The following is a 21,326-nucleotide window of genomic DNA, read 5'->3' as shown; positions in this document are numbered from 1 at the left end:
GTACCTGACTTCACATAATAAATGTTACTAAAAAGTTTAATGTATGTTTTCAAGTACACTATTTTAGTTTATTATTTTGTAGAACCCAATCATGAAGCTGTTTGGATTCTAGGAATTTGTTGGTACTAATAATTACTCCATAATTTATCTACTCAGTAGGTTGTAATTAAGATAGAAATGAAGGTTCCTAGTGATTATTATTGCAATGCTCTTTAATATTTAAGAGAAAATGAAACCCCCAAATATCTTTTAAAGTGGGCAAATAATGAAAATTCAATAATGTAAAAAGTACCGTAGGTAATTCTGATTTCAGTAAATGTTGAATGACCAAAATACCAGTAGTTCTCTCTGGTTATCCATCTTAATGGGTGGATTGGGGACATTCCTACCATTTTCATAGATGGAAAACATGTAGCACATTCTAGTATTTTTCCTAACAGTGGATAATTAAAATTCTGTTTCATAGATCATAAATTGTAGGATTATCTGGAATAAGTTTTTCATTTTGATATAAATAATCCAATATAAATAATCTGAAGCATATACCTTTGTCATTTGAAACTATTCTGTAATTTAACTTATTTTCTTATTGATGACTCGTATAGGCCAGTTTATATTCCCCAGGTATTTAGGGGCAATAAAATGAGTAGATCTGTTAAGCAGTCTGAATTTTAAATTTTGTTGGAGAAATACAGAAACAGTAATGACCCACAAAGAAATGACCAAAAGAGGCGTAGGTGAAGTTATCTGATTTTCATGACAGCCATGTTAAATAGTGAGACTCAATAGACATGAGTATTCTCTTAATTCTAGTAATGGGGAATATTTGTAAATACTAGGAACAAGCAAAATTGTTGGGATTATTTTTTCATCACTTTTTTCCTGTGACTCCAGAATTCCCCACTGCGAATTGAAAATACTCTCATCAGACTGTTTTGTGTAGTACAAGAAACATTGAATTTGATCTTAGAAAGGCGAAGTCAAATTCTCAATTTGCCAATTATATGCTGCCGAATTGCTATTTGGGGCTCTTTGAGCCCTCAATTTCTCATTTGTAGAAGGCAAGGATTAAAACAACTTCCCTACAAAGGGTTCTTAACATCATGTTAGCTAATCTATGTGTAAATTATAAATCACCATATAGAAGTAGTAGTTATTAAATAAATCCAAAACCGTAGCCTTGGGCTGGATAGAATTCTTGGACATTTACTCCATGTTCATGATAATTGAATGAGCAGAGAATCAGGAATGTGAAGTGACATTCCCAAGGTCTCATAGTTAGCTAAATCTCTCAACTCTAGACTATTACTCTTTTTATTATCTTAATTCTTGACCTTAGTCCCCCATCTTTGTGGTGAAAATGTTTTTCTAGGATTGCATTTGTTATGAATAATTGAATGACTATTTAGAAGTATATTAAGAGAAAATGAGAAATGGGATTTTTCAACCTGTAATTTTACAAGTTACTCATTTTCCCCATGAAAGTAAAATCATGTTTTTACACAAAGGAATATAAAATGGTATTTTACATATTGAAAGTGAGAGATGAAGAAACCTTCCCAAACCTATGAGACTCTCAGAAAGGCGGTTCCTAAAATGTCTCCAAATTGTATCTTTTTAAAAATTTGGATTTTTACTTAAAATTTTATCTAATTAAAAATTAGATCTGGAGCAGTGGCCTTTTTCAAGTTAGAAGACTGTAAGGAGTTGAATATATTTTACACTTCATTAAATTAAGATGAGGGACATTTTAGGCTAGAAATATATACCCTCATAAGCTGCTAACCCATTATCGGGAGATTTATGGAGATTTTGAATGCTTTTAAATTATATCCTAACTTGGAGTTTTAATTTGTCTAAATCCCTAAGACTTAGAAAGTTCAAAATGATTCAAAGAATTTTTTCATATATTTTCATTCAAATAATGAATTTTCGGATAACATATTCTTCAACTGTCACAACCATGTGATAGATACTGTTTGTCTATCAGAGTCAGATGATCTGTTAGTCACTGATATTGTGCCTGGTGTTTGAATTATCTTTGCCTTTATACCCCTGTACAAGTGGAAAGCTGTATCAAAGCTTCACTAATATATTACTGTTCACTTAGATTATTTATTAAGTTTCCAAGAATAAATTGCATTTTCTTTATAGTTTTAGAGAAATCTACAGCTATTTTGGAGTAGTCTGTGACTGAATATACTAAATAATCCGGTTAAGGACACACACTTTGTTAAAGCAAGAAAGATTACTGAAAGGTATGATATTCAAATTGGTTATCTTTGTATGCCTTGTATGAAAAAAAAATGTTTTATTGAGAAAGCCAATGTAATATTTTTATGAGAAAGTAGAATCATTTGGGTAGATTATTTTCTTAAGAGGAAGTGTGTTTATTTTATTTTGTAACACAATGGCCAAGAAAATTAGAATCAGTGGCTTCACTGATCTTACTTGCTTTTCCTTTTCATTTTGCTAAATTCTCCAGTAACTTATATTACTAAGGGAGTTACTATTTTCATTTCATCCTTAAATGTTTTGTGTTGCTTTGAGAAACTCACAGTAATTTAGTTAGTTACTGACATTGTTCTTGCATTACAAGTGTAGCTAATGTTTAAAATGAATGGGGTATTATAGTCTTAGCACTGGATGTACAGGCTATAAAAAAACCTTTGTGAGCTGATTTTAGCAGTATTTTTTCTAAGCACTTCTGCCAGAAACAAACAAGAAACCCCACATATTTTAATATTATCTTTTTTTATTTTAGATGCTTCAGCTGTGTTTAAAATCTGCCAAGTTATAGCCTTTTAAAGCATTTCTGTGTCTAGATGTATCTTCACAATGAAAATTATTCGATGTTCGAGTTATGCTTCTTTCCTATTTCTTTCTTCTCATCTCATCCACAGACCTGTAGATTTGATTTCAACAACTGAATTCTTACAAACAAAATTTAGATTCATGCTGTTAAAATTGATATTACAATACTCTGATTGCAAAGTAAGTGCCATTGAATGTCAGGAATATATGCTAGATTCCTGTTTAAGAAGATTTCAGTCCTTTAAACAAGCCACAAATACTTTGGACTTATTCCCATATTTAGGAGTCTGACTAACATCATTTTGTCACAAATTTCTAAAATTAATGTGGCTGCATTGAACTGTGAAAAGTCGCTCTCCTTAAAAATTACTTTATCTTACCCTAGTTACATAGGCTAGAGCCCTTTTACCCGTAATAATTTTTAACAGATCATCCTTTTTGTACTTTTTAAAATGTTTGGATTGATGAAAATAATTCATTTCTGTTATCCAGTATAATAAAGTAAGATTTTTCTGATTCTGTGGATGATTCTGTGGAAACCAATTATGCAGGCTCATGTACAGAAGAGAAATATGGAAAATAAATGTCTGTAAGTGAATACTCAGGGTAGAATTCATCATGATTATTTTGGATAATTGTGACATTCGTGAAAAGGACATGGAGAAACTAAAATTGCCTGCTATCTGCCAGTCGCTGTGCAGAACAATTATATATAATTTCTCTTGAACTAGAGAAACTAAATTACTGCAAGTCCCTCAAAATAACACACACACACACACACACACACACACACACACACACACACACCATTTAAGGATGACAGGAAAATAGAAATGGTGATATTTTACAAATAAACTCAAATACAAAGGCTTAAATCACTTACCCAAGGTCATGGAACTAGTAAGTGGTGTTGGTAGGATTCTTTTAGATCTGAAGAAACTACTTCAGTTGGGAAGGAGAACAATTAGAATGTGATGGATGCATTCAGAACTAGGGTGTGCAATACAGATGAAATACCTAGTCTAAATACTGCTTGCCCTGATATGGCCTCAAATCAATGAAGACACCAAGTTTTCCTGTTTCCCCATAAAACTGGTCATTTTATGATGATGAAAATGATAATGAGTAAGATTAACAAGGTATGTTGATGCTAGATTGAGTAGTCACTGTTGCAATTGTGAAGACACATACAATAAAGTACATAGGGCATTTCCTGGGTACAAGGCTGGTGTACATACATTGAAGTCTACTTGGGGCATCAGGATCTTGATATAGATAACACATTTCAGTGTCTGATCCTCAGCTTTGTAGTTTGTAAATGTTAAACAGTAAACATATATCTTAATGGACTCCAGAAGATAGAATTATTCTGACCAAATCCACAAACCAGAATGCCAATTTATTAACATTACCAAGAGAAATATTACTACCCTGTAATCTGGTTCCCTTTGTTTATAATAATCAACATTGTATTAGTCTGCTACTGCTGCTGTAACAGAATACCATAGACTGGTTGACTAAACAACAGAATTTATTTTCTCATAGTTCTGGAGTCTGGAAGTCCAAAATTGAGGTGCTGGCAGGGCTGGTTTCAGATGAGGCCTCTCTTCGTGTCTTGTAGACGGCTACCCTCTTGTGTCCTCACATGGCCTTTCCTCTGTGTGCATGCAGAGAGTGGTCTCTGGTTTCTCTTTTCACCTCTTTTAAGGATACCAGGTCTATCAGATTAGGGCCTCACCCTTCTGACATCATTTAACTTTAACCTGTTAAAAGGCTTCAAATACAAGTACAGTAAACACATTATTCAAATAGCATGTGGAGTGTTGTTATGTTTCCGTGTTCAGTTTTATGCAGTAAGAGAAGCAAAACAGAAGTATGTAATGTGTCACTGGATTTTATTTTGCTCTATTAGCTCCTCAAGAGTTATTGTTCTATGAAATGGCAGAGAATGGAAAAAATTGTGACCAGAGACGTGTAGCAATGAACAAGGAACAATATAATGGAAACTTCACAGGTAAAGTATGGTGTTTTGGAGGGAGAAGATCTATGGGTTTAAATGATATCCTTTTCATTGAAATAAAATAGAAATATATCTAAATTTATTATCTTCTGCTAAGAAAATAATATTTTCTATAATATAAGATATATAAGATTCTTAATTATATTGTGAGTCAGGGCCCATAAGGTGATTTTTCACAGTAACAGCAGAAGTAGCCTGGCCACAGTCACTTTAGCAGTGTTCTAGGTCCAAGATTATTATTTGTTAATCTTATGGTATGATAAGTATTTATTTGATGCTCAGTTTTGTCATGCTATTTTGTAACTTTAGAAGTAGATTTTAAATTTACTTATTACACTAATCCTTAATATACAATTATCAAAAAAGTCAGAATGTGATTATTTATAGTGGATTTATTTTAAAATTTTAGTTGGAAACAGATAAATTTACATTTTAACCAAATTTGAAATTTATGGTAAATTTCAGTGTATTTAACTCTTACTCGTACATTTACATCGAAAATTACAGATTTTATTTATATAGATGACCTAAGTAGGAACTTTATGTGTTTAAAGGAAAATAAAAGGTTTTCCTTTTCTGTTAATTATAATGTTTTTCTTTTTAATTTCTAAATTGCTTGACATCTCAAACACATCTTAAATAATACTCAAGCTTGGTAATATTATATTGTAGAAATTTTTTTTCTGTTGGAAGAAGTGTAAGCTATCTAAAATGGTAGTTTCCATTTGTTTGTTGGGATCACTGCATTCCCTTACAGAAAACATTTTGCAGCACTTACTTGGAAGTGAGTTACTCTGATCGCTGATAAATTTTGCATTTTTTCACTAAGTTTTAGGATTCAGAGATAAGCATTGCATTTGTCATAATCTCTTTTCATTAGTAGCTTTTACATGTTTTTCCCCCCTTTCAATAAACACATACACTTACGTATTCTTTCCCTACTGCCCACTCCCTTGGAATTTAAGATTAATGTTAGTATGACCCAGGCTTCTGTACTGCGTTTTTTTTTTTACTTAATATTTTCTAGAGATCGTTCTATAACTGTACATGAAGAACTTACTGTTTACTAGGCTGTTTGGTATTCCACTGTATGAGTGTACCATGCTTTAATCACTCTGTCCTATGTTGGTAGGCATTCAGTAATCTTTTGCTAGGACAAGTAATGCTTCACTTCACTGAATAAGCTTGTACAAAAGTCATTTCACCTTATACCTAATCATTCGTAAAAATAGAATTAGTGGGTTATAGGGTACAGTAGTCCCCCATTTCCTTGGAATGGAGGATATGTTCCAAGACCCCCAAAGAATGACTGAAACCATGCATAGTACTGAATCCTATATATACTATATTTTTTTCCATACATACTTACATTTTTCTTTGGCATATCCAAATTGCGCTTTGGGGTCTTTACCAAGTAAAGTAAGGATTACATGAAAACAAGCACCGCAACACCACAATAGTCCATCTGATAATCAGTACAGCTACTAAGTGACTAATGGGTGAGTAGTGGACACAGCATGGACGGGTGGATGATTCACGTCCCAAGTGGGATGGAGCAGTTGGTGAGGTTTCATCATGTAACTCAGAACAGCATACAATTTAAAACTTATGAATTGTTTATTTCTGGAATTATTTGTTTAATATTTTCAGACCAAGATTAATCACAGGTACTGAAAATGCAGAAAGTGAAACCTCATATAAGGGGGGACTACTCTATGCATTTATAATTTCAATAGATGATGACAATAATAATTAACCTTAATTTTATACTTACTAAATGTTAAACTTCTGAGAACTTTACATACATTAACTCATTTAATCTTTATAATGACCTTAAAAAGTGAGTACTGTTTTTTTCTTGATTTTAAACTGAGGCATAGAAAGGTTAACTAACTTGCTGAAGGTCACGTGACTAGTAGGTGGTAAAAGTCAGGATTTGGAACCAAGTAGTGTGCCTTCATATTTTGGGCTCTAAACCACTTTGCTGTACAATGTGATGCTGAATTGTCCTTCATAAAAAATGGGATAATTTAGTATTCCAGTAATATACAAGAAGAAAACTCATGTCCTGACGATAAAATAATTGCATAAATAATGTTAGGAGCAGAGCAGAAGCACCTAGTCCATTGTCACAGTGTGAACCACTTTTTTTTTTTTGAGGTTTATATGCAGTTTTTCAAATGTGTGATGGGAAGGTAGATGAATTTTGAAAGTGATTGGAAAAAACGAGTGAACATTTTGTTTTAACTTCTGCACTAATGTTTTTCAGACCCCTCTTCAATGAATGAAAAGAAGAAGAGGGATCGGGAAGAAAGGCAGAATATTGTCCTGTGGAGACAGCCACTCATTACCTTGCAGTATTTTTCTCTGGAAATCCTCGTAATCTTGAAGGAATGGACCTCAAAGTAAAGAGTCTCTCATTATCTTTTATATAAACCTTATTTACTAGTTTTAGAAATCTTCAGCAATCTCCTGCTCCCTGCCATCTGTTCTATCAAAATAGATTAATTAAATTTAAAGTGTTATAGGAACATAATTATTTTCCTTTCTATAGTTTGAAGAAAAGCAGATTAAAAACATTGCTATTTGCTCACTGGATTATTTACAGTTTACATTCGACCACTGTCTTGTGTTGATTTTTTATGCAAAGCAGAACACTGAAAATGAGATTTTTGTTTTCTTCTGGTTTTACCTTCAGGCTAATTCATTCCTATGTGCATTAGGCACACTGTAGGACAAGGTTCAGAATACATGGCACTTTTACTGATAATTTTAGCCAATAAGGAAAGACTCTGCCAAGAAAATGTGTTCTATCTTGAAATTTAGTACTTGTAAGCCTTGTTTCAGATATTACACAGGGCAAGTTGAACTTGTAAATGCCTTATCATTTTCTGACTTCCTTTCTAAGTTATCTGTAATATTATCCTGCATTTTTATTGTACTTATAATAAAAATTTTAAGCACATTTATAACATTACAAAAACATTTTGTAACATTTTCCAAAAGTCAGTTGATCTTTAAAGAAGCTCCACAAAAAACATAAAACAAGTATATGATTATTATGATCTTAAAAACAGAAACAGAATCAAATTGGTTAAGTGTCTTACTCAAAGTGCAGTATTTAAGGGACTATGACCCAGGTCTTCCAACTGGAAGGCCAGCACTCTTTCCATTATATTATAATGCCTCTCCCAATTAGATGTTGTCGAATGTAAATAAGATCAGACAAGGGAAAGACTACCACGGGGTTTATGATAAGAAATTGGGTTCTATACTCATGTATTTTCCTTTGACCTTTTTCTATACCCAGGAGGGCATATTGTTTAAGGACAAAAGAGCTCATCCCAGAAAGAACTGATTCTATAGCTGAGCTAAATAACCTAACTGCTTCAACAAGAAATTGTTTTGAGAGTGATGATTCCTGAAAATGAAACTGAGATAATTTTATTTTTTTAAATATGTTTTTAAGATTATGGCATCGGCAAAACCTTGTGGTGTCTTCTTTACTGCTGCTTGCTATGCTTATAGCTACGTATTATGTTGAAGGAGCACATCAACAGGTAAGAGGTTCAGCAACTCTGCTTCTATTCTTTTACCTTCCCTAATCCCAAACAATTTCAAACTGGGACAAGTGAACTTCATAGAATTTCTACCCTCAATATATTTAGGCTTGGTTTTGTTTTCCTGTTTATCTCATAACTGATATCTTAATGTTTTACTTTTATGGCCAAATATCAAAAATATTCTTGTGGTAGTCCATGGCTGCTCAGCATTCATACTGGGTATATATCATTCGTTTTTACCTTCAAGGATTTAAATGTAACTTTCCTGACAGTGTTTAGTCAGAACAGCATGAATCTTTTACTCACTACCAAAGTCATCGAATTGTCTTTAACATACTCTGTGATCCATCCAAACAATATACTCATCCTAGATTGAAGGTTAGGTTTTATATCTAGAGATTCATTTGCCTATAGGCAAATGTACAACATAACTGAAGGGAAAATAGGACATTTTGTTAATAACTTTTATTAAAATAGCAAAACAATCTATTGTAATAGGATAATGTTCTAAAATGGTATCATTTTATATTTTGAAGCAGGGTACCTTTAATCTTAGAGAAGTTTTAATAGTTTAAATGCATTTCTTTTAAATATTTTTACAGAGATCTATGTATGCTATTAAGAGTTTGCAGGGAACTGGCTTGATGAATTTACTTACCAGTATGAAAAACTAGACTAAAGTCTGGTATTCTTCCAAGAAGCCCATATCCCAGTGGACTTCAGTTTGCTCTTGTTTGAAAAGCATCTTGATCTTAAATACAAAAATAATTTTATTCTCATTTTTTACTTGGATAAACAAAAATACATTCACAAATATTCACAAATATATAAATAGCCCTCCCTTACCACTGTTATTATCATGCTTTCTTAAACAAAGTTTTTATAACTTTTAAATATATTTAAATTTTTTATTCTTATAGTTATCTTATTAGTAATTTGTATTGTTTCCTATTAAATCGTTGCAGTAATAGGATTTTAAGGGTCTAGAAATAAGAGCTTAATTCCAATTAAGCCAAAGAGTTTTAATCTTCATAGTTTCTTCCCGTTGGAAACTTATTTAGTTGCTTTATCTTCTTTTGATTGTAGTTAATAAATATCACATTTCTGTTTAAGAATTCTTTTTTTTTTCACCTCATCCCTTTTGTTTTCCAGTATGTGCAGCGTATAGAGAAACAGTTTCTTTTGTATGCCTACTGGATAGGCTTAGGAATTTTGTCTTCTGTTGGGCTTGGAACAGGGCTGCACACCTTTCTGCTTTATCTGGTAAGAATAACTTTTAATAAGCAAGATTGAGAGAGATTATGTTTTAATTGGTACTTTTACTTCGAAAGTTAAAATTCTAAGATTTTTATTTAATTACCTTTGATTTTAGAAGCATTCTAATCCTAAAATCAATGCTTTAAGTTTGATTTAGAATTCTGTTTTGTTTTCCCTTTTCCTTTTGGGTTGAGGATTTTAAAAGAGAAGGGGGAAAACCCTTAGGCAAATGAGATTATTTCCTTAATTCAGCCAGGAAACATTTTTTTCCTTTTGAGATTTTAGAATAATGGTTCTCAGTGCAATTGTTGTTTTAATAATTGAAGCAATTTAAATGCACAAAATTCTATGTAAGGCTTAGAAATGCTTTGGACAGTTTACTTTCTCTGTTAATAAGCACGTGAAACAGTGTCTTCTCTCACACACTGTGTACATACTTGAATAGTTATTTTGATATTCTTATTGAATGTAGTTGATGAAGTATTATTGCTTTCTTAAACGCTTTTAAACCAAAGTATAAAATGTACTCCTCCTAAAAAATATTTTTTTTACTGAGTTGAAATTCCAGAGATAAGTTTTCCTTTCAACACTGGCAAGCATACGGAAATAATAGCAGAACTATGACCAGGGGATGACCAGTGAGACATCTAGGGCACAGAATTTATTTTATTTTATTTTTTATTATCATTTTTTTTTTCTAGGGCACAAAATTTAAATAAGCACTTTCAGGGTCCTATCAGTGTGGGGTTAATGCGTGAGTGCCTCATTAAATTTTGTGCCCTGGGTGTCTCTCTTACTTTGTTTCTGTCATTGAATATATTGACAACAATTCCGTATTTGAAAACAGCTTGAGGGAAAACAGGTGAAAAGTTGTCACAGTAGTACTGCTTGCTGAATAAAGTTAAACACTGCAAATACTTCCAATACCTATGCTTTAATTAATTCATTTCTGAAGCAGGTATGATAAGTATTAAGGAGTTATTGTTTCAAAGTCTGCTGTTTTAATGGCTTGAAGAATAATTTGAGAATTAACCTGTAATATACAACTTCTTCAAGTTTATGAGAATTTAAAACCTGGAATTTTAGAATTCTGTTCATGATTGCTTGCTGATTTTATCCTTATAGGGATATAAATCCCAAGGAAGTAACTCATGTCATCGTTTCTTTAATAACTTCATTCTTAGAAATATAATGGTACACTAGAGAGGAGAAAAGAAGGAATTACAGGTTACAGGTTACCTTTCTGTTCTTTTCTTGACCCGTCCTCTGAGTTTCCTTGGGAAACCCAGATTAAGGAATTCTTTCGTAGCATTGGATTAATTTGGAAGTATTTAAAAGCAATGCAGCAGATTCTTCTGAACCTTAAAAGGGATTCTAATGAGGCTTAAAAATTACACAAAAATTAGAATAAAGAATTTTGAAACATGGAGGTTTAATTTTCATATCCATGAGAAACCTTTATAAAATGACATTTATAAAATGTCTTGATTTAAGAACATTATTAGTTTAGTTCCATTGATCCATGTGTCCAGTAGAGGATTTAGAAATATACAAATAAGCATTTGTTACAAAATTCATTTGAGTGGTGCCAGGTGGGTACTGGACTTCTTGGGGGGATTACATTGTAGATTATGTGGATGTCTAGCCACTGTGTTGTATACCTGAAACTAATATAATGTTGAATGTTTACCGTAATTGAATAATGAAAAAAAATATGGCATAAATCTTTAATATTTCAAAAGAATGATTGGAGTGGCAGTGGCATTGGAATGAAACAGATTAAATCTTAGAGAAATATTTTATTGGTACAATCAAAAAGATGTCATGGTTTAGCATTGGGGAAGAAGAAACCAAAGAAAACTATTGGTTTTTGACTTGCGTGAGTGATTAGATGTTGATACCATTAATCGAATAAAACCAGTTGTGCCTTTACTCGTTCATTAAATACATACTAAAGTATCTGAAAAGAGAAATTGAAAGGGATATTGTAATTATGTTCTAGGGTCGTTGAAATCTTTACCTAATCCAAGTAGGTTGCTGGTACCAATGGTTGGATAGAAAGGAAAGGGAAATTTGTAAAGGACCAAGAACATTTTTTTTTTCAATGAATAGGCTTAACTTTTTAGATCAGTTTTATTTAGGTTTGCAGGAAAATTGAGCAGAAAGGATAGAAGACATGGATATACACACACACACATACAGTTTCCCCTGTTTTTTAATTGCTTTATAAAAAATTGTGATATAGTTGACATATTATATTAGTTCTAGGCATGCAACATAATGATTGTTTCCTCTACTGTTAACATCTTGCTTTAGTGTGGTACATTTATAATTGGGGAACCAATATTGATACATTATTAACTAAAACCCATTGTTTACATTAGAGTTCACTCTTTGTGTTTTACAGTTCTGTGGGTTTTGACAAATGTATAATGTTATTTATTTGCCATTACTGTCATACAGAATAGTTTTACTGCCCTAAAAATACCATGTTCTGTTTATTTATTCCTACCCCTTTCCTGTTCCCTCACCCATGATCCTTTTACTGTCTATCCGTTTTGGCGTTCCAAAATGTCATATAGTTGGAATTATACAGGATGTATCCTTTTCTCTGTGGCTTCTTTCACTTAGCAATATGCATTTAAAGCTCCTCCATTCTTTTCATGGCTTGATACCTCATTTCTTTTCATCACTGAATAATATTCCATTTCTGGGTGTGCTACTATAGTGTTTATCCATTCACCTATTAAAGGACATCATGGTTGTTTCCTGGTTGTGGTAATTATTAATAAAGTTGGTATAAACATTCATGTGCAAGTGTTTGTGTATTTAAGTTTTCAACACCTTTGGTCATAATTCATGGATTGTGTATATTAATTGGTGGTATATAGGAAGGCAGTTGACTTTTTTGTGTTAAACTTATATCCTGCAACCTTGCTCTAATCACTTAATAGTTTCAGGACTTTTTTTGTCAATTCTGTAGGATTTTTTACATAGGTAATCATTTCATCTGCAAATAAAGACAGTTTTATTACTTCTTTCTCACTTTGTATACCCTTTCATGTCCTTTTCTTCTCTTACTGTGTTAGCTAGGTCTTCCAGTATGATGTTGACTAGTGGTGATTGGACTCTTCTGCTTTGTTGCCAGTCATAGTGGGAAAGCCTGGAGTTTCTCACCATTAAGTGTTCTGTTAGCTGTAGGTCTCTTGCAGAATTCTTTATCAAGTTAAAGCAGCTTGCCTCTTCCTAGTTTGCTGAAAGTTTTTGTCACGAATAGGTGTTGATTTTGTTAAAAAAAAAAAAAAAAAAAAAAAGCACCCTACTTTATTAGACAGTAATAATCAGAAATGGATGAAAGGCCAATATAGCAAACAAATACGGTATATAAAGGCTTAGGGAGCAATATGTTAATGTTAAAAAGAAATATAAAGAGAGCCCCAGCATATGCCATTTTCATTTGGCCAAATTATCTTTAGTTCTCAGATCTTTCCATTTAGACACAGGCTTTCCTTCCATAAGTGAATGAAGAAAAATGAGCATTTACAAAAATAATTTTCAGAGAAGTTAAGCAAAAGGAAAATAAAAGATGTCACAGGTCTTTATTTTTCAATTGTCTGGTTGGGACAAAAGTTAGACTGTAGTAAGTTAACTGCTATTACTACTACTAACAACAACTCTTATCCTCATTATCATTAGAGTAATACTAGCTGAAGTCAATTCTATTTCTTTACCCATGTTTGATGTTTATTTTTGTGGTATCCATATCTGTGGAGAGTTTTTGCATCTCCAGCCTATTAAAATCCAGCCATATGATTTGCCTTGACCAGTGAAATGTGAGAGCATAAGTGATAAGTGTTGCTTCTTGGCAGAAGCTTCAAGGTTTGTCATGCTCTCTATTACTTAAATATTGTGTCAAGATGGAGCCTGAGTCTCTGACTGTGATGAACAGATTCCCTTTGCCAGCCTGTGAAGAGTATGTAGAGTGAGCTTTTGGTGGTGTGCATTGTTGTAGCCTATCTTGACTGATAGACTAGTTAACATATTGAATGTTTACAGTGTGCTGAACTCTTTGCTTAGCACTTTACGTAAATTATCTCATGTAGTCCTCCTAAGAGTACAGGTAGTCAATAACCAATAGTGTAGCAAATGCATAATAACAAGTTTCATCAATAAGCATAGACTATCCGCTTATGAACTTTGGCGGTTATAGAATAGAGAAAAACACCCAGGAAATCAAAGGCAAAGCAGAATCAAATAAAAGTTTAAAAACTTGATCTGTGTTATTTAAGAAGCTATTCTAAGTAATATCTGGTTAGATTGTAAAAACACGTTCTTGGTGATACATGGTCTACAGTTTTATCCTTATAGATCACCACTTCCTTTGTTTTATATCTGTGAAATGTGAGTGTGTTTGGAAAGTCCTAATTAAACCTTCTTTCATTTATGAGGCTTTACATAATTTTCACTTAGGGAGATGTGATGTTAACATTTTAATGTCATACATTTTTGAGCTGATGAAACAGGAACCTTTTCCATGAATTGACCGTGTTAAGTGAGCAGTCTGGTCAGAAATGCAACCCTCTTTTTGATAATAATTTGCAGCAAAATACATGAAAAAGATACTGAGTTTAACAAAGGGAAAAGATTTAATTCATTCTTCATCATGGTTCTCTTTCCTGGAAATCATAGCTTAAAAGTGAAGAGGATATTTTTTCCTGAATAGACAAAATTTCCCAATTGGGTTCTTCCCAGTATGGAAGTTACCTCTTTTGTAAGTATTGTTTAGTTAATTATAACTCATTGTACAACTAACACTTATCTAGAAGTGTTACTAAGCTCCCTAAAATATTATATACCTATATATCTGCCTTTATAACAGAAAAGTTGTTTTGATTTTTAAGTTTATCAATAGAAAATTTCATTTACATTTTTAGATACAATTGAAAAGTTTAACAGCTTAATTTAGATGTCCTGGAAGTCTTCTTCACCTCTTAACTTTTTTTTTAATTAATTCATTTTTTTATGGTGACATTGGTTAACAAAATCCGGTGAGTTTCAGCTGTACATTTTAACAGTAAGGCATATATGTATTTACATTGTGTGTTCACCTCCCATAGTTAGATTTCTGTCACCACATATTTGACCCCTTTTACTCCATTTTCCTATCCCTTTCCTCTTCTTCACTTCTTTAAGCATTAGAAATAAGAGTAGTTGTTTGACCCACTTAAATTTAAGGAAAGTCAATCAAGAAAAACGACTGGTTTGGGCTATTATTAAATTTTGTAAATTGATTTGAGAATATTGGAAATCTAGTACTTTGCAGAGAACAGCTATCTAGCCATAAAGGAAAACTTAGATACTGTTTATGCAGTAATAGTGATTGCTAACCAGTGAGGATAAAGGGAAAAGTGAATGGATTCCTTCTCAAGGCTTGAGGGGAGTTCTTGGGCCTCTAGGTTAGTTGGTTTGTTCTATTAATTGTAATAGTCAACAAATGAGCTTCAGGAGGTCTATTAATTTTCTAAAATACTATACATATTGTTATGTGTCTTTGCAAATGTGCATTTTTCTGGCAAAAAGGACCTATAGTATTAGATTCTCTAAAGACTGTGTAGCCCAGGGGTCCTCACCCCATCCCCTAGCTGCACAGCAGGAGGTGACCTAGCAAGCAAAGCTTCATCTGTAGCCACTTCCCAGTGCTATCATGACTGCCTCAGCTCCACTTCAGATCATTAGGCATTAGATTCTCATAGGAGCGCAAACTGTGGTGAACTGCAAACTGTGGTGAACTGCAAACTGTGGTGAACTGCATATGCAAGGGATCTAGGTTGCTCGCTCCTCAAGAGAATCTAATGCCTGATACTATGAGGCGGAGCTGAGGCAGTGGTGCTAACAGCTGGGAAGTGGCTGCAAATACAGATTAGCATTAGCAGAGAGGTTTAACTGCAGAGACCATAATGAATCATTGCTTGCAAACTCATGTCAAAACCCTATGAGTGAATGGCAAAAAACAATTAACACTTCATCTGGTGGCAGGTTTTATAGAGTAGCAAGTGAGTTAATGTACTTCAGTTGTACAGCTGCATTTCGTGGCATCTGATTCTGCATTATGGCGAGTTGTATAAGTATTTCATATATTACAGTATAATAATAGAAATAAAATACACAGTAAATGTCATGTGCTTGAACCATCCTAAAACCACTCCACCACCCGCTCCCCGGTCTGTGGAAAAATTGTCTTCCACGAAACTAGGCCCTGGTGCCAAAAAGGTTGGAGACCACTCTGTAACCCATAAAAGGTTAAGAAACAGCCAGTCTTCTGTAGCTTATTTTCTAAGTAAATCTGTGTTTGGCTGCCACTAGGTGGCATTGCTAGTACAACCAAAAACTGTACTATATTTTCAGGTTCTATTCTGGATAGATATGAAACCCTTAGGTAGCTCTACTTAAATTAGAGGGATATTTTGTTATTTATCTGGAATAATGCCTACATAATACCAGTTAATGCATGTGAATGAAAATAAGTTTTCTTAATAGTTTTTTGTGGACATTAATTACTTTAGCAGTTAGCAGTCACCCTTTCCTTTGTGATATATATATTTACGTGTAGGACATAGTCCCATGGCACGCCCAGTTTCAGATATAATGGCGTAATTCCATACTTTCCTTTAATATTCGAGAATATGCAGGTGATTGAAGGTAATTTTATTATGGGACTACAAACTATCATGCATGGCTAAATAGTACTAGCTGATATTTGACAAATTTTTAAATTTTTAAGCCTCAGTTTATTCAGTTGTAAGTGGGAAATTTGAATCAACTCTCATGAAAGTATTATAAAAAGGATGATAAAATTTAAAAACATCTGTTTAAAGATATCATAGAGATGAGAAAAAGAACAAGAAATTACAAGGTCAACATCTCTGTTAAGGAGGAAACCCAGAGAGGTGAGACTGGCCAAGAGTATGCACTGATAGATCAACCCACAGGCTTTAGGTTAGAACCTTAAGAGGTCACATTTTAAATGTAGGGACGAACTAGATATAAATCAGCCCTTATGGAGACTGAAGCTCAGGCTTAAGTCTGGAGGAAAATAAAATCATCCTAGGTGTCACATTTTCACTCTGTATTTTTTCATATGTAAGTCCAGCACTCAATCAAACGTAATCTGATATCTGAGGAGACGAGATAATTTGATCAAAATAAAGAAATAATAGAAATAGATCACAGAGAATCTACTTAATGAAGTTATTGAACATTTACTTTAATTAAAAACCAATGTGCTCAAGGAAATAAAAAACAAGTTTTATTATCTTAGTAGAGAATTGGAAACTAAACGAGAGCCAAATAAGAATTCTAGAATTAAAAAAACATAGTAGCTGAAATAAAAAACTCGACTAATAGACTTTCAGCAGAGACAGCTAATATGCTGTGAAATAGGCCAGAGAAAAATATCCAGAACAAAAAAGGAGAGGTGGAGAAAAAGACATACTGTCTTCAAAGGAACTCCAGTAAGACTGACTTCTTGCTGTCATTGACATTGAGAAGTGAACTGACAATGGAATGGTATCTTTAAAGGGTTAAATTAAAATAACTACCAATAGAGGATTCTATAATCAAGGCATCCCATGAACAGTATAAAAAAGATATTTTCAGAAAAGCGGAAACTTCGTCACCAGCAAAGATGCTCTAAGGGAAATATAAAAAGTATTCTTTGAATGGAAACCAAGTGATTCTAGGTCGAAATCCAGAGATTCAGGAATGAATGAAGGGTAAGGACAGGGTAAATATATGGGTAAATTTAAATTAAATTTGACATTTGAAACAGTAGTAATAGTGTCTTGAGAAATTTAAAATCTAGAGAGAGAATTAAATACATGCTCTATAAATCAGATGTGGAGTAATTGAAATTATTCTAAGGTCTTTGCTTTGCCCTGGAAAAGGTAAGATTAATTTATATAAGACTTTAATAAACAAGGATTTATGTTATAATCTTTAGGGTAAGCACTCAAGAATGTATAATTATCAAGCTAATAGAGGAAGGTATAACTTGAGTAGTTTATTTTAAAAAGCCAAGCCAAAAGAGGGCAGAAAAGGAGACAAAAAGAACATAGAACAAGCAATATAAATGGTAAGCACTTGATGGTAGATTAAAATTCAAATAGATTAATAATTATTCAAATGTAAATGGAATAAATGTTCCTTTTAATTGTCCAAATAAATATAAAAAATATTCCAACTATTTGCTATGTACAAGCTCTTTGAGGGCAAGGATTTTTTTTCTACTTCTCTTACCACTATATTGTAAGTATCTAGAACAGCATCTGGTGCATACTAGGTGCTCAATAAATATATATTTATTTTAAAGTAACATCTGAGTATTATTTGTGACTGTTGATAAAAATATGACCTAATATGTGTGTAGCTCTTTGTTGTTTTGCATGATAGCATGAGATTGAACAACATGGGTTTGAACTGGGCAGGTCCACTTATACACAGATTTTTTTCAATAAATACTCTAAGTGTATTTTCTCTTGTGATTTCCTTAATAACATTTCTCTAGCTTACCTTATTGTAAGAATATAGTATATAATACATATAAAAATGTGTGTTAATTGACTGTTTATGTTATCAGTAAAGCTTCTGGTCAACAGTAGGCTGTTAGTAGTTAAGTTTTTGCAAAGTTGAAAGTTAGACTTGGGTTTTCAACTCCGAGGGGTTTGGGTCCCCTAACCCCTGTGTTCTAGCATTCAGTTGTAGTTTCATATCGAACATCAGTACGTTCTATTTTTAATATCCCCAGCAAATAAAACTGCATCTACTCTGGCTTTATAAACAACATTTGATATACTCTTTCCTGTAAATTTACTTTAATTTAGGTAAACAACAGGCACAATGAAAAATTTAAAACATGATTTTTTTTTTAATTAATGTATACCAACGTGTTATGATCTCTAGTATATCTGTAAAGGAAAACATGTTATATTTTTACAAAAGGAAAAAAATCCTTATTAAACTACAAATTAGAAATTAAATAGCATTTTTAAACTGCTTTTTCTTCTTCAGTTTTATTTCTTATGCAGGCATCTTTTTTGTTCTTTGATGTCTATATCATGAGCAAATTTTGCCTGGCAAGTATTGCGGGTTATGAGTTCATTCATTTATTTTACTCATGTTTTTTATAAGTAGATTGGATGCAAAAACTCCGTAGCTGACAGATTTTTCTATGATTGTGTCTTCTAAGCACTCTTCTCTTTAATATTAATTTCCAGAAGTCAATTTACAAATTTTATTTTAGTCTTAGCAAGCATGGTAGTAGGTTTCCTTTTAGAAAATTTGGAGCATAAGTGATCTGGAAATGCTTTTTTACTAATGGAAATTAAGTTAATGAAGGGAACATGACTGCTGTTAACCTCTGATGGATCTCTGTTTGGATGAGTCAAAATCTCCACCTTAATAAAGGTCTATCCTTGAGCTCTCTAGCACTTTTTCTGTAAAGGACTAGATATTACATATTAAGTTTTGTAGGCCATATAGTTTCTCTTGCAACTCCTCAGATCTGTCATTATAATGTGAAAGTATGAATGTGACTGTTTTCCAGTGAGCCTTTATTCACAAAAACAGGTGTCAGACTGGATTCGATCTGCAGGCTGTAGTTTGCTAATCTTTGCTGCTTTTTCTATTCATGAGACAACAGTAGTGTACCAGAAGAAGCACATCGAGCTTGGGAGTCTTAGTGATCTAAAGACTTTGTAGGGATTTTTACGTGACACATTGTGCATTTGATTCATCCATTTGCCACAAAAGGTTTATCTCTTTTGTGGGTCATAACATTAGACTTACTGTGATGTTTTACAAGAAATATATTTGTACAAGTACTTGCATGGTCTAGAAAACCATCAAGTAAAACACACACACACACACACACACACACACACACACAATTTTCATGAAGAGAAAAGTGGAAGAATTTTTCCAAATGAACTGCCTATTGACAGCAAAATTTAGTTGTAATTTTATGTTTTAACCATGGATGTGCATAGTTATTAAATATTGATTTTTACAACATTGCAATCATTTTGAGAAATAATTTATGGATTATGTTTAGATCGTTATAAATGATTGGGAAAAATGGTGGGGTTATTTTAGTAGCCACCTTAAAATTATTTCCAGTACTAGTGAAACATGATTCATAATTCTGTAAACAACCAGGTTAACAAAAACAGGAACTTTGGTACTTCATAATGAGAAATGAATCTCAGGCATGCTCTTTATATGCATGTACTTTATTATTCATCAAATTACAAGACAAGCAGAAGATTAAAGAGTCACTTGTACACTGTATATTGCCATTAATGGTTTATAAAGTTCTACTTATACAATAACAAAAAGAATGAGTCCTTTGGCAGTAATTTACAAGTTCCAAAAAATGTGATATATTAACTGTTTCTGACACTAGGTGGAGTAGTTTCCTGGAGAGAGGCTTAATTTAACAAATTCTATATTCCTTTCAAATAAGCCCAGCTCCTAGACAAAGAACTCTAATGAAAACAAAAACTACCAACTATCATTTCATAATTTTAAAAGGCACCCAGATATTGAACTATAAGTAGAAGGCTGAATATATTTTACAGTTAATTTTTGTCTTTAGCATATGTTTTACCCACTAATTTCCCCATCTTTGGGAATGAAATAGGAGGGATTTCAAAGCATTAGAGTTATCCTGTCTAGATGCAGTTGGGGTATAGAGAGGTTTTAGAACTATTTATGTTGTAGAATAGGTCGGGTTTTATTAGAAGCTATAGCATCAAGGCATTACTGAATGATATTTATGAGTCATTTGTTTAATGTTACCATTAATAGAAAAATATTTGGCTCTTTGTTATAAAATAAATACAAAGGAAGTTGGTTATGAGATATTTGCCCCTGTGTTAGAGTCAGAGGCCAGTTTTCTGCTTTAAAATGTAGGACTATATCATTACTAAAATATATGGTAAAAATTGAACAATTAAACACTGTAGCATCATGATTGCCATCAATGTTTATAGAACACCTTTGTATATAGCACCGTTTAATGAACCAGTACTTTACAATGTATATATATAGTACTTTATAGACTATTTATAAAGTTTTTTTTTTCCTTAGACATTTATTATTCTTTTTGACTCATGGCTATTTATTACCTAAAGTAAATACTATTTGGAAAGCTTCATGGATATCGATTGAAATGAAATAGTGCAGTAGTTTCAGAAGGAGAAATATTATAGGAATTGTTTAATGGCGTGAGGTGGAATAACTCTTTTTAAACAAATCATTAGCCAACCTCTTCACTTCTTTTCCTGCTTGACGTCTAATTGTTGCTTCATTGCTCGCCTCTCTATCCCTCTGTAAGACACAAAAGGGAAGAAATTGCCAAAAGTAAGGTTGTGTATAGGTATAATGACTCTGGCTATAAGCATGCAATGACTCAGGGCTCTTGCGGGAAAACCAACAGGCATTTCTTAGAAAAGGTCTGTTTGCCCTTTTTTGATGAGTGCATGATCAGCTCTTTGTCCTGTCTTTCCCCAAGGAATGACTCATGTATTAACTCTTATGAGCATCACCACATCAAAGAAGAAACCAAGGTCTCCAGGACATAGGGCTGGGTTTTCACCAAACAAAAGGGATATGCA

At 32.8% G+C, this 21,326-nt stretch overlaps 1 protein-coding gene across 5 annotated transcripts in view; it reads left to right on the top strand.

Annotated features, from left to right (window-relative positions):
• VMP1 (vacuole membrane protein 1) overlaps positions 1-21,326 on the top strand; it is a 102,471-nt gene that overhangs the window by 6,739 nt on the left and 74,406 nt on the right. For 2 of the 5 annotated variants that reach the window (XM_016143403.2, XM_036222407.1), the window contains exons 2-6: positions 2,155-2,258; positions 4,727-4,828; positions 7,104-7,239; positions 8,304-8,394; positions 9,550-9,660. In XM_016143403.2, coding sequence (XP_015998889.1) covers positions 4,753-4,828; positions 7,104-7,239; positions 8,304-8,394; positions 9,550-9,660 — 414 coding nt within the window. In that variant the 5' untranslated portion in view covers positions 2,155-2,258; positions 4,727-4,752. Of the gene's footprint in view, positions 1-2,154; positions 2,259-2,482; positions 2,995-4,726; positions 4,829-7,103; positions 7,240-8,303; positions 8,395-9,549; positions 9,661-21,326 lie in introns of those variants that run through there. The other 3 variants (XM_036222406.1, XM_036222408.1, XM_016143402.2) reach the window with 3 other exon arrangements.

The sequence above is a fragment of the Rousettus aegyptiacus genome, unplaced genomic scaffold (assembly GCF_014176215.1).
Source record: "Rousettus aegyptiacus isolate mRouAeg1 unplaced genomic scaffold, mRouAeg1.p scaffold_m13_p_6, whole genome shotgun sequence".
NCBI lineage: Eukaryota > Metazoa > Chordata > Mammalia > Chiroptera > Pteropodidae > Rousettus > Rousettus aegyptiacus.
The sequence above is the reverse complement of the archived record's forward strand: the minus strand, read 5'-3'. Positions and strand labels throughout refer to the sequence as shown.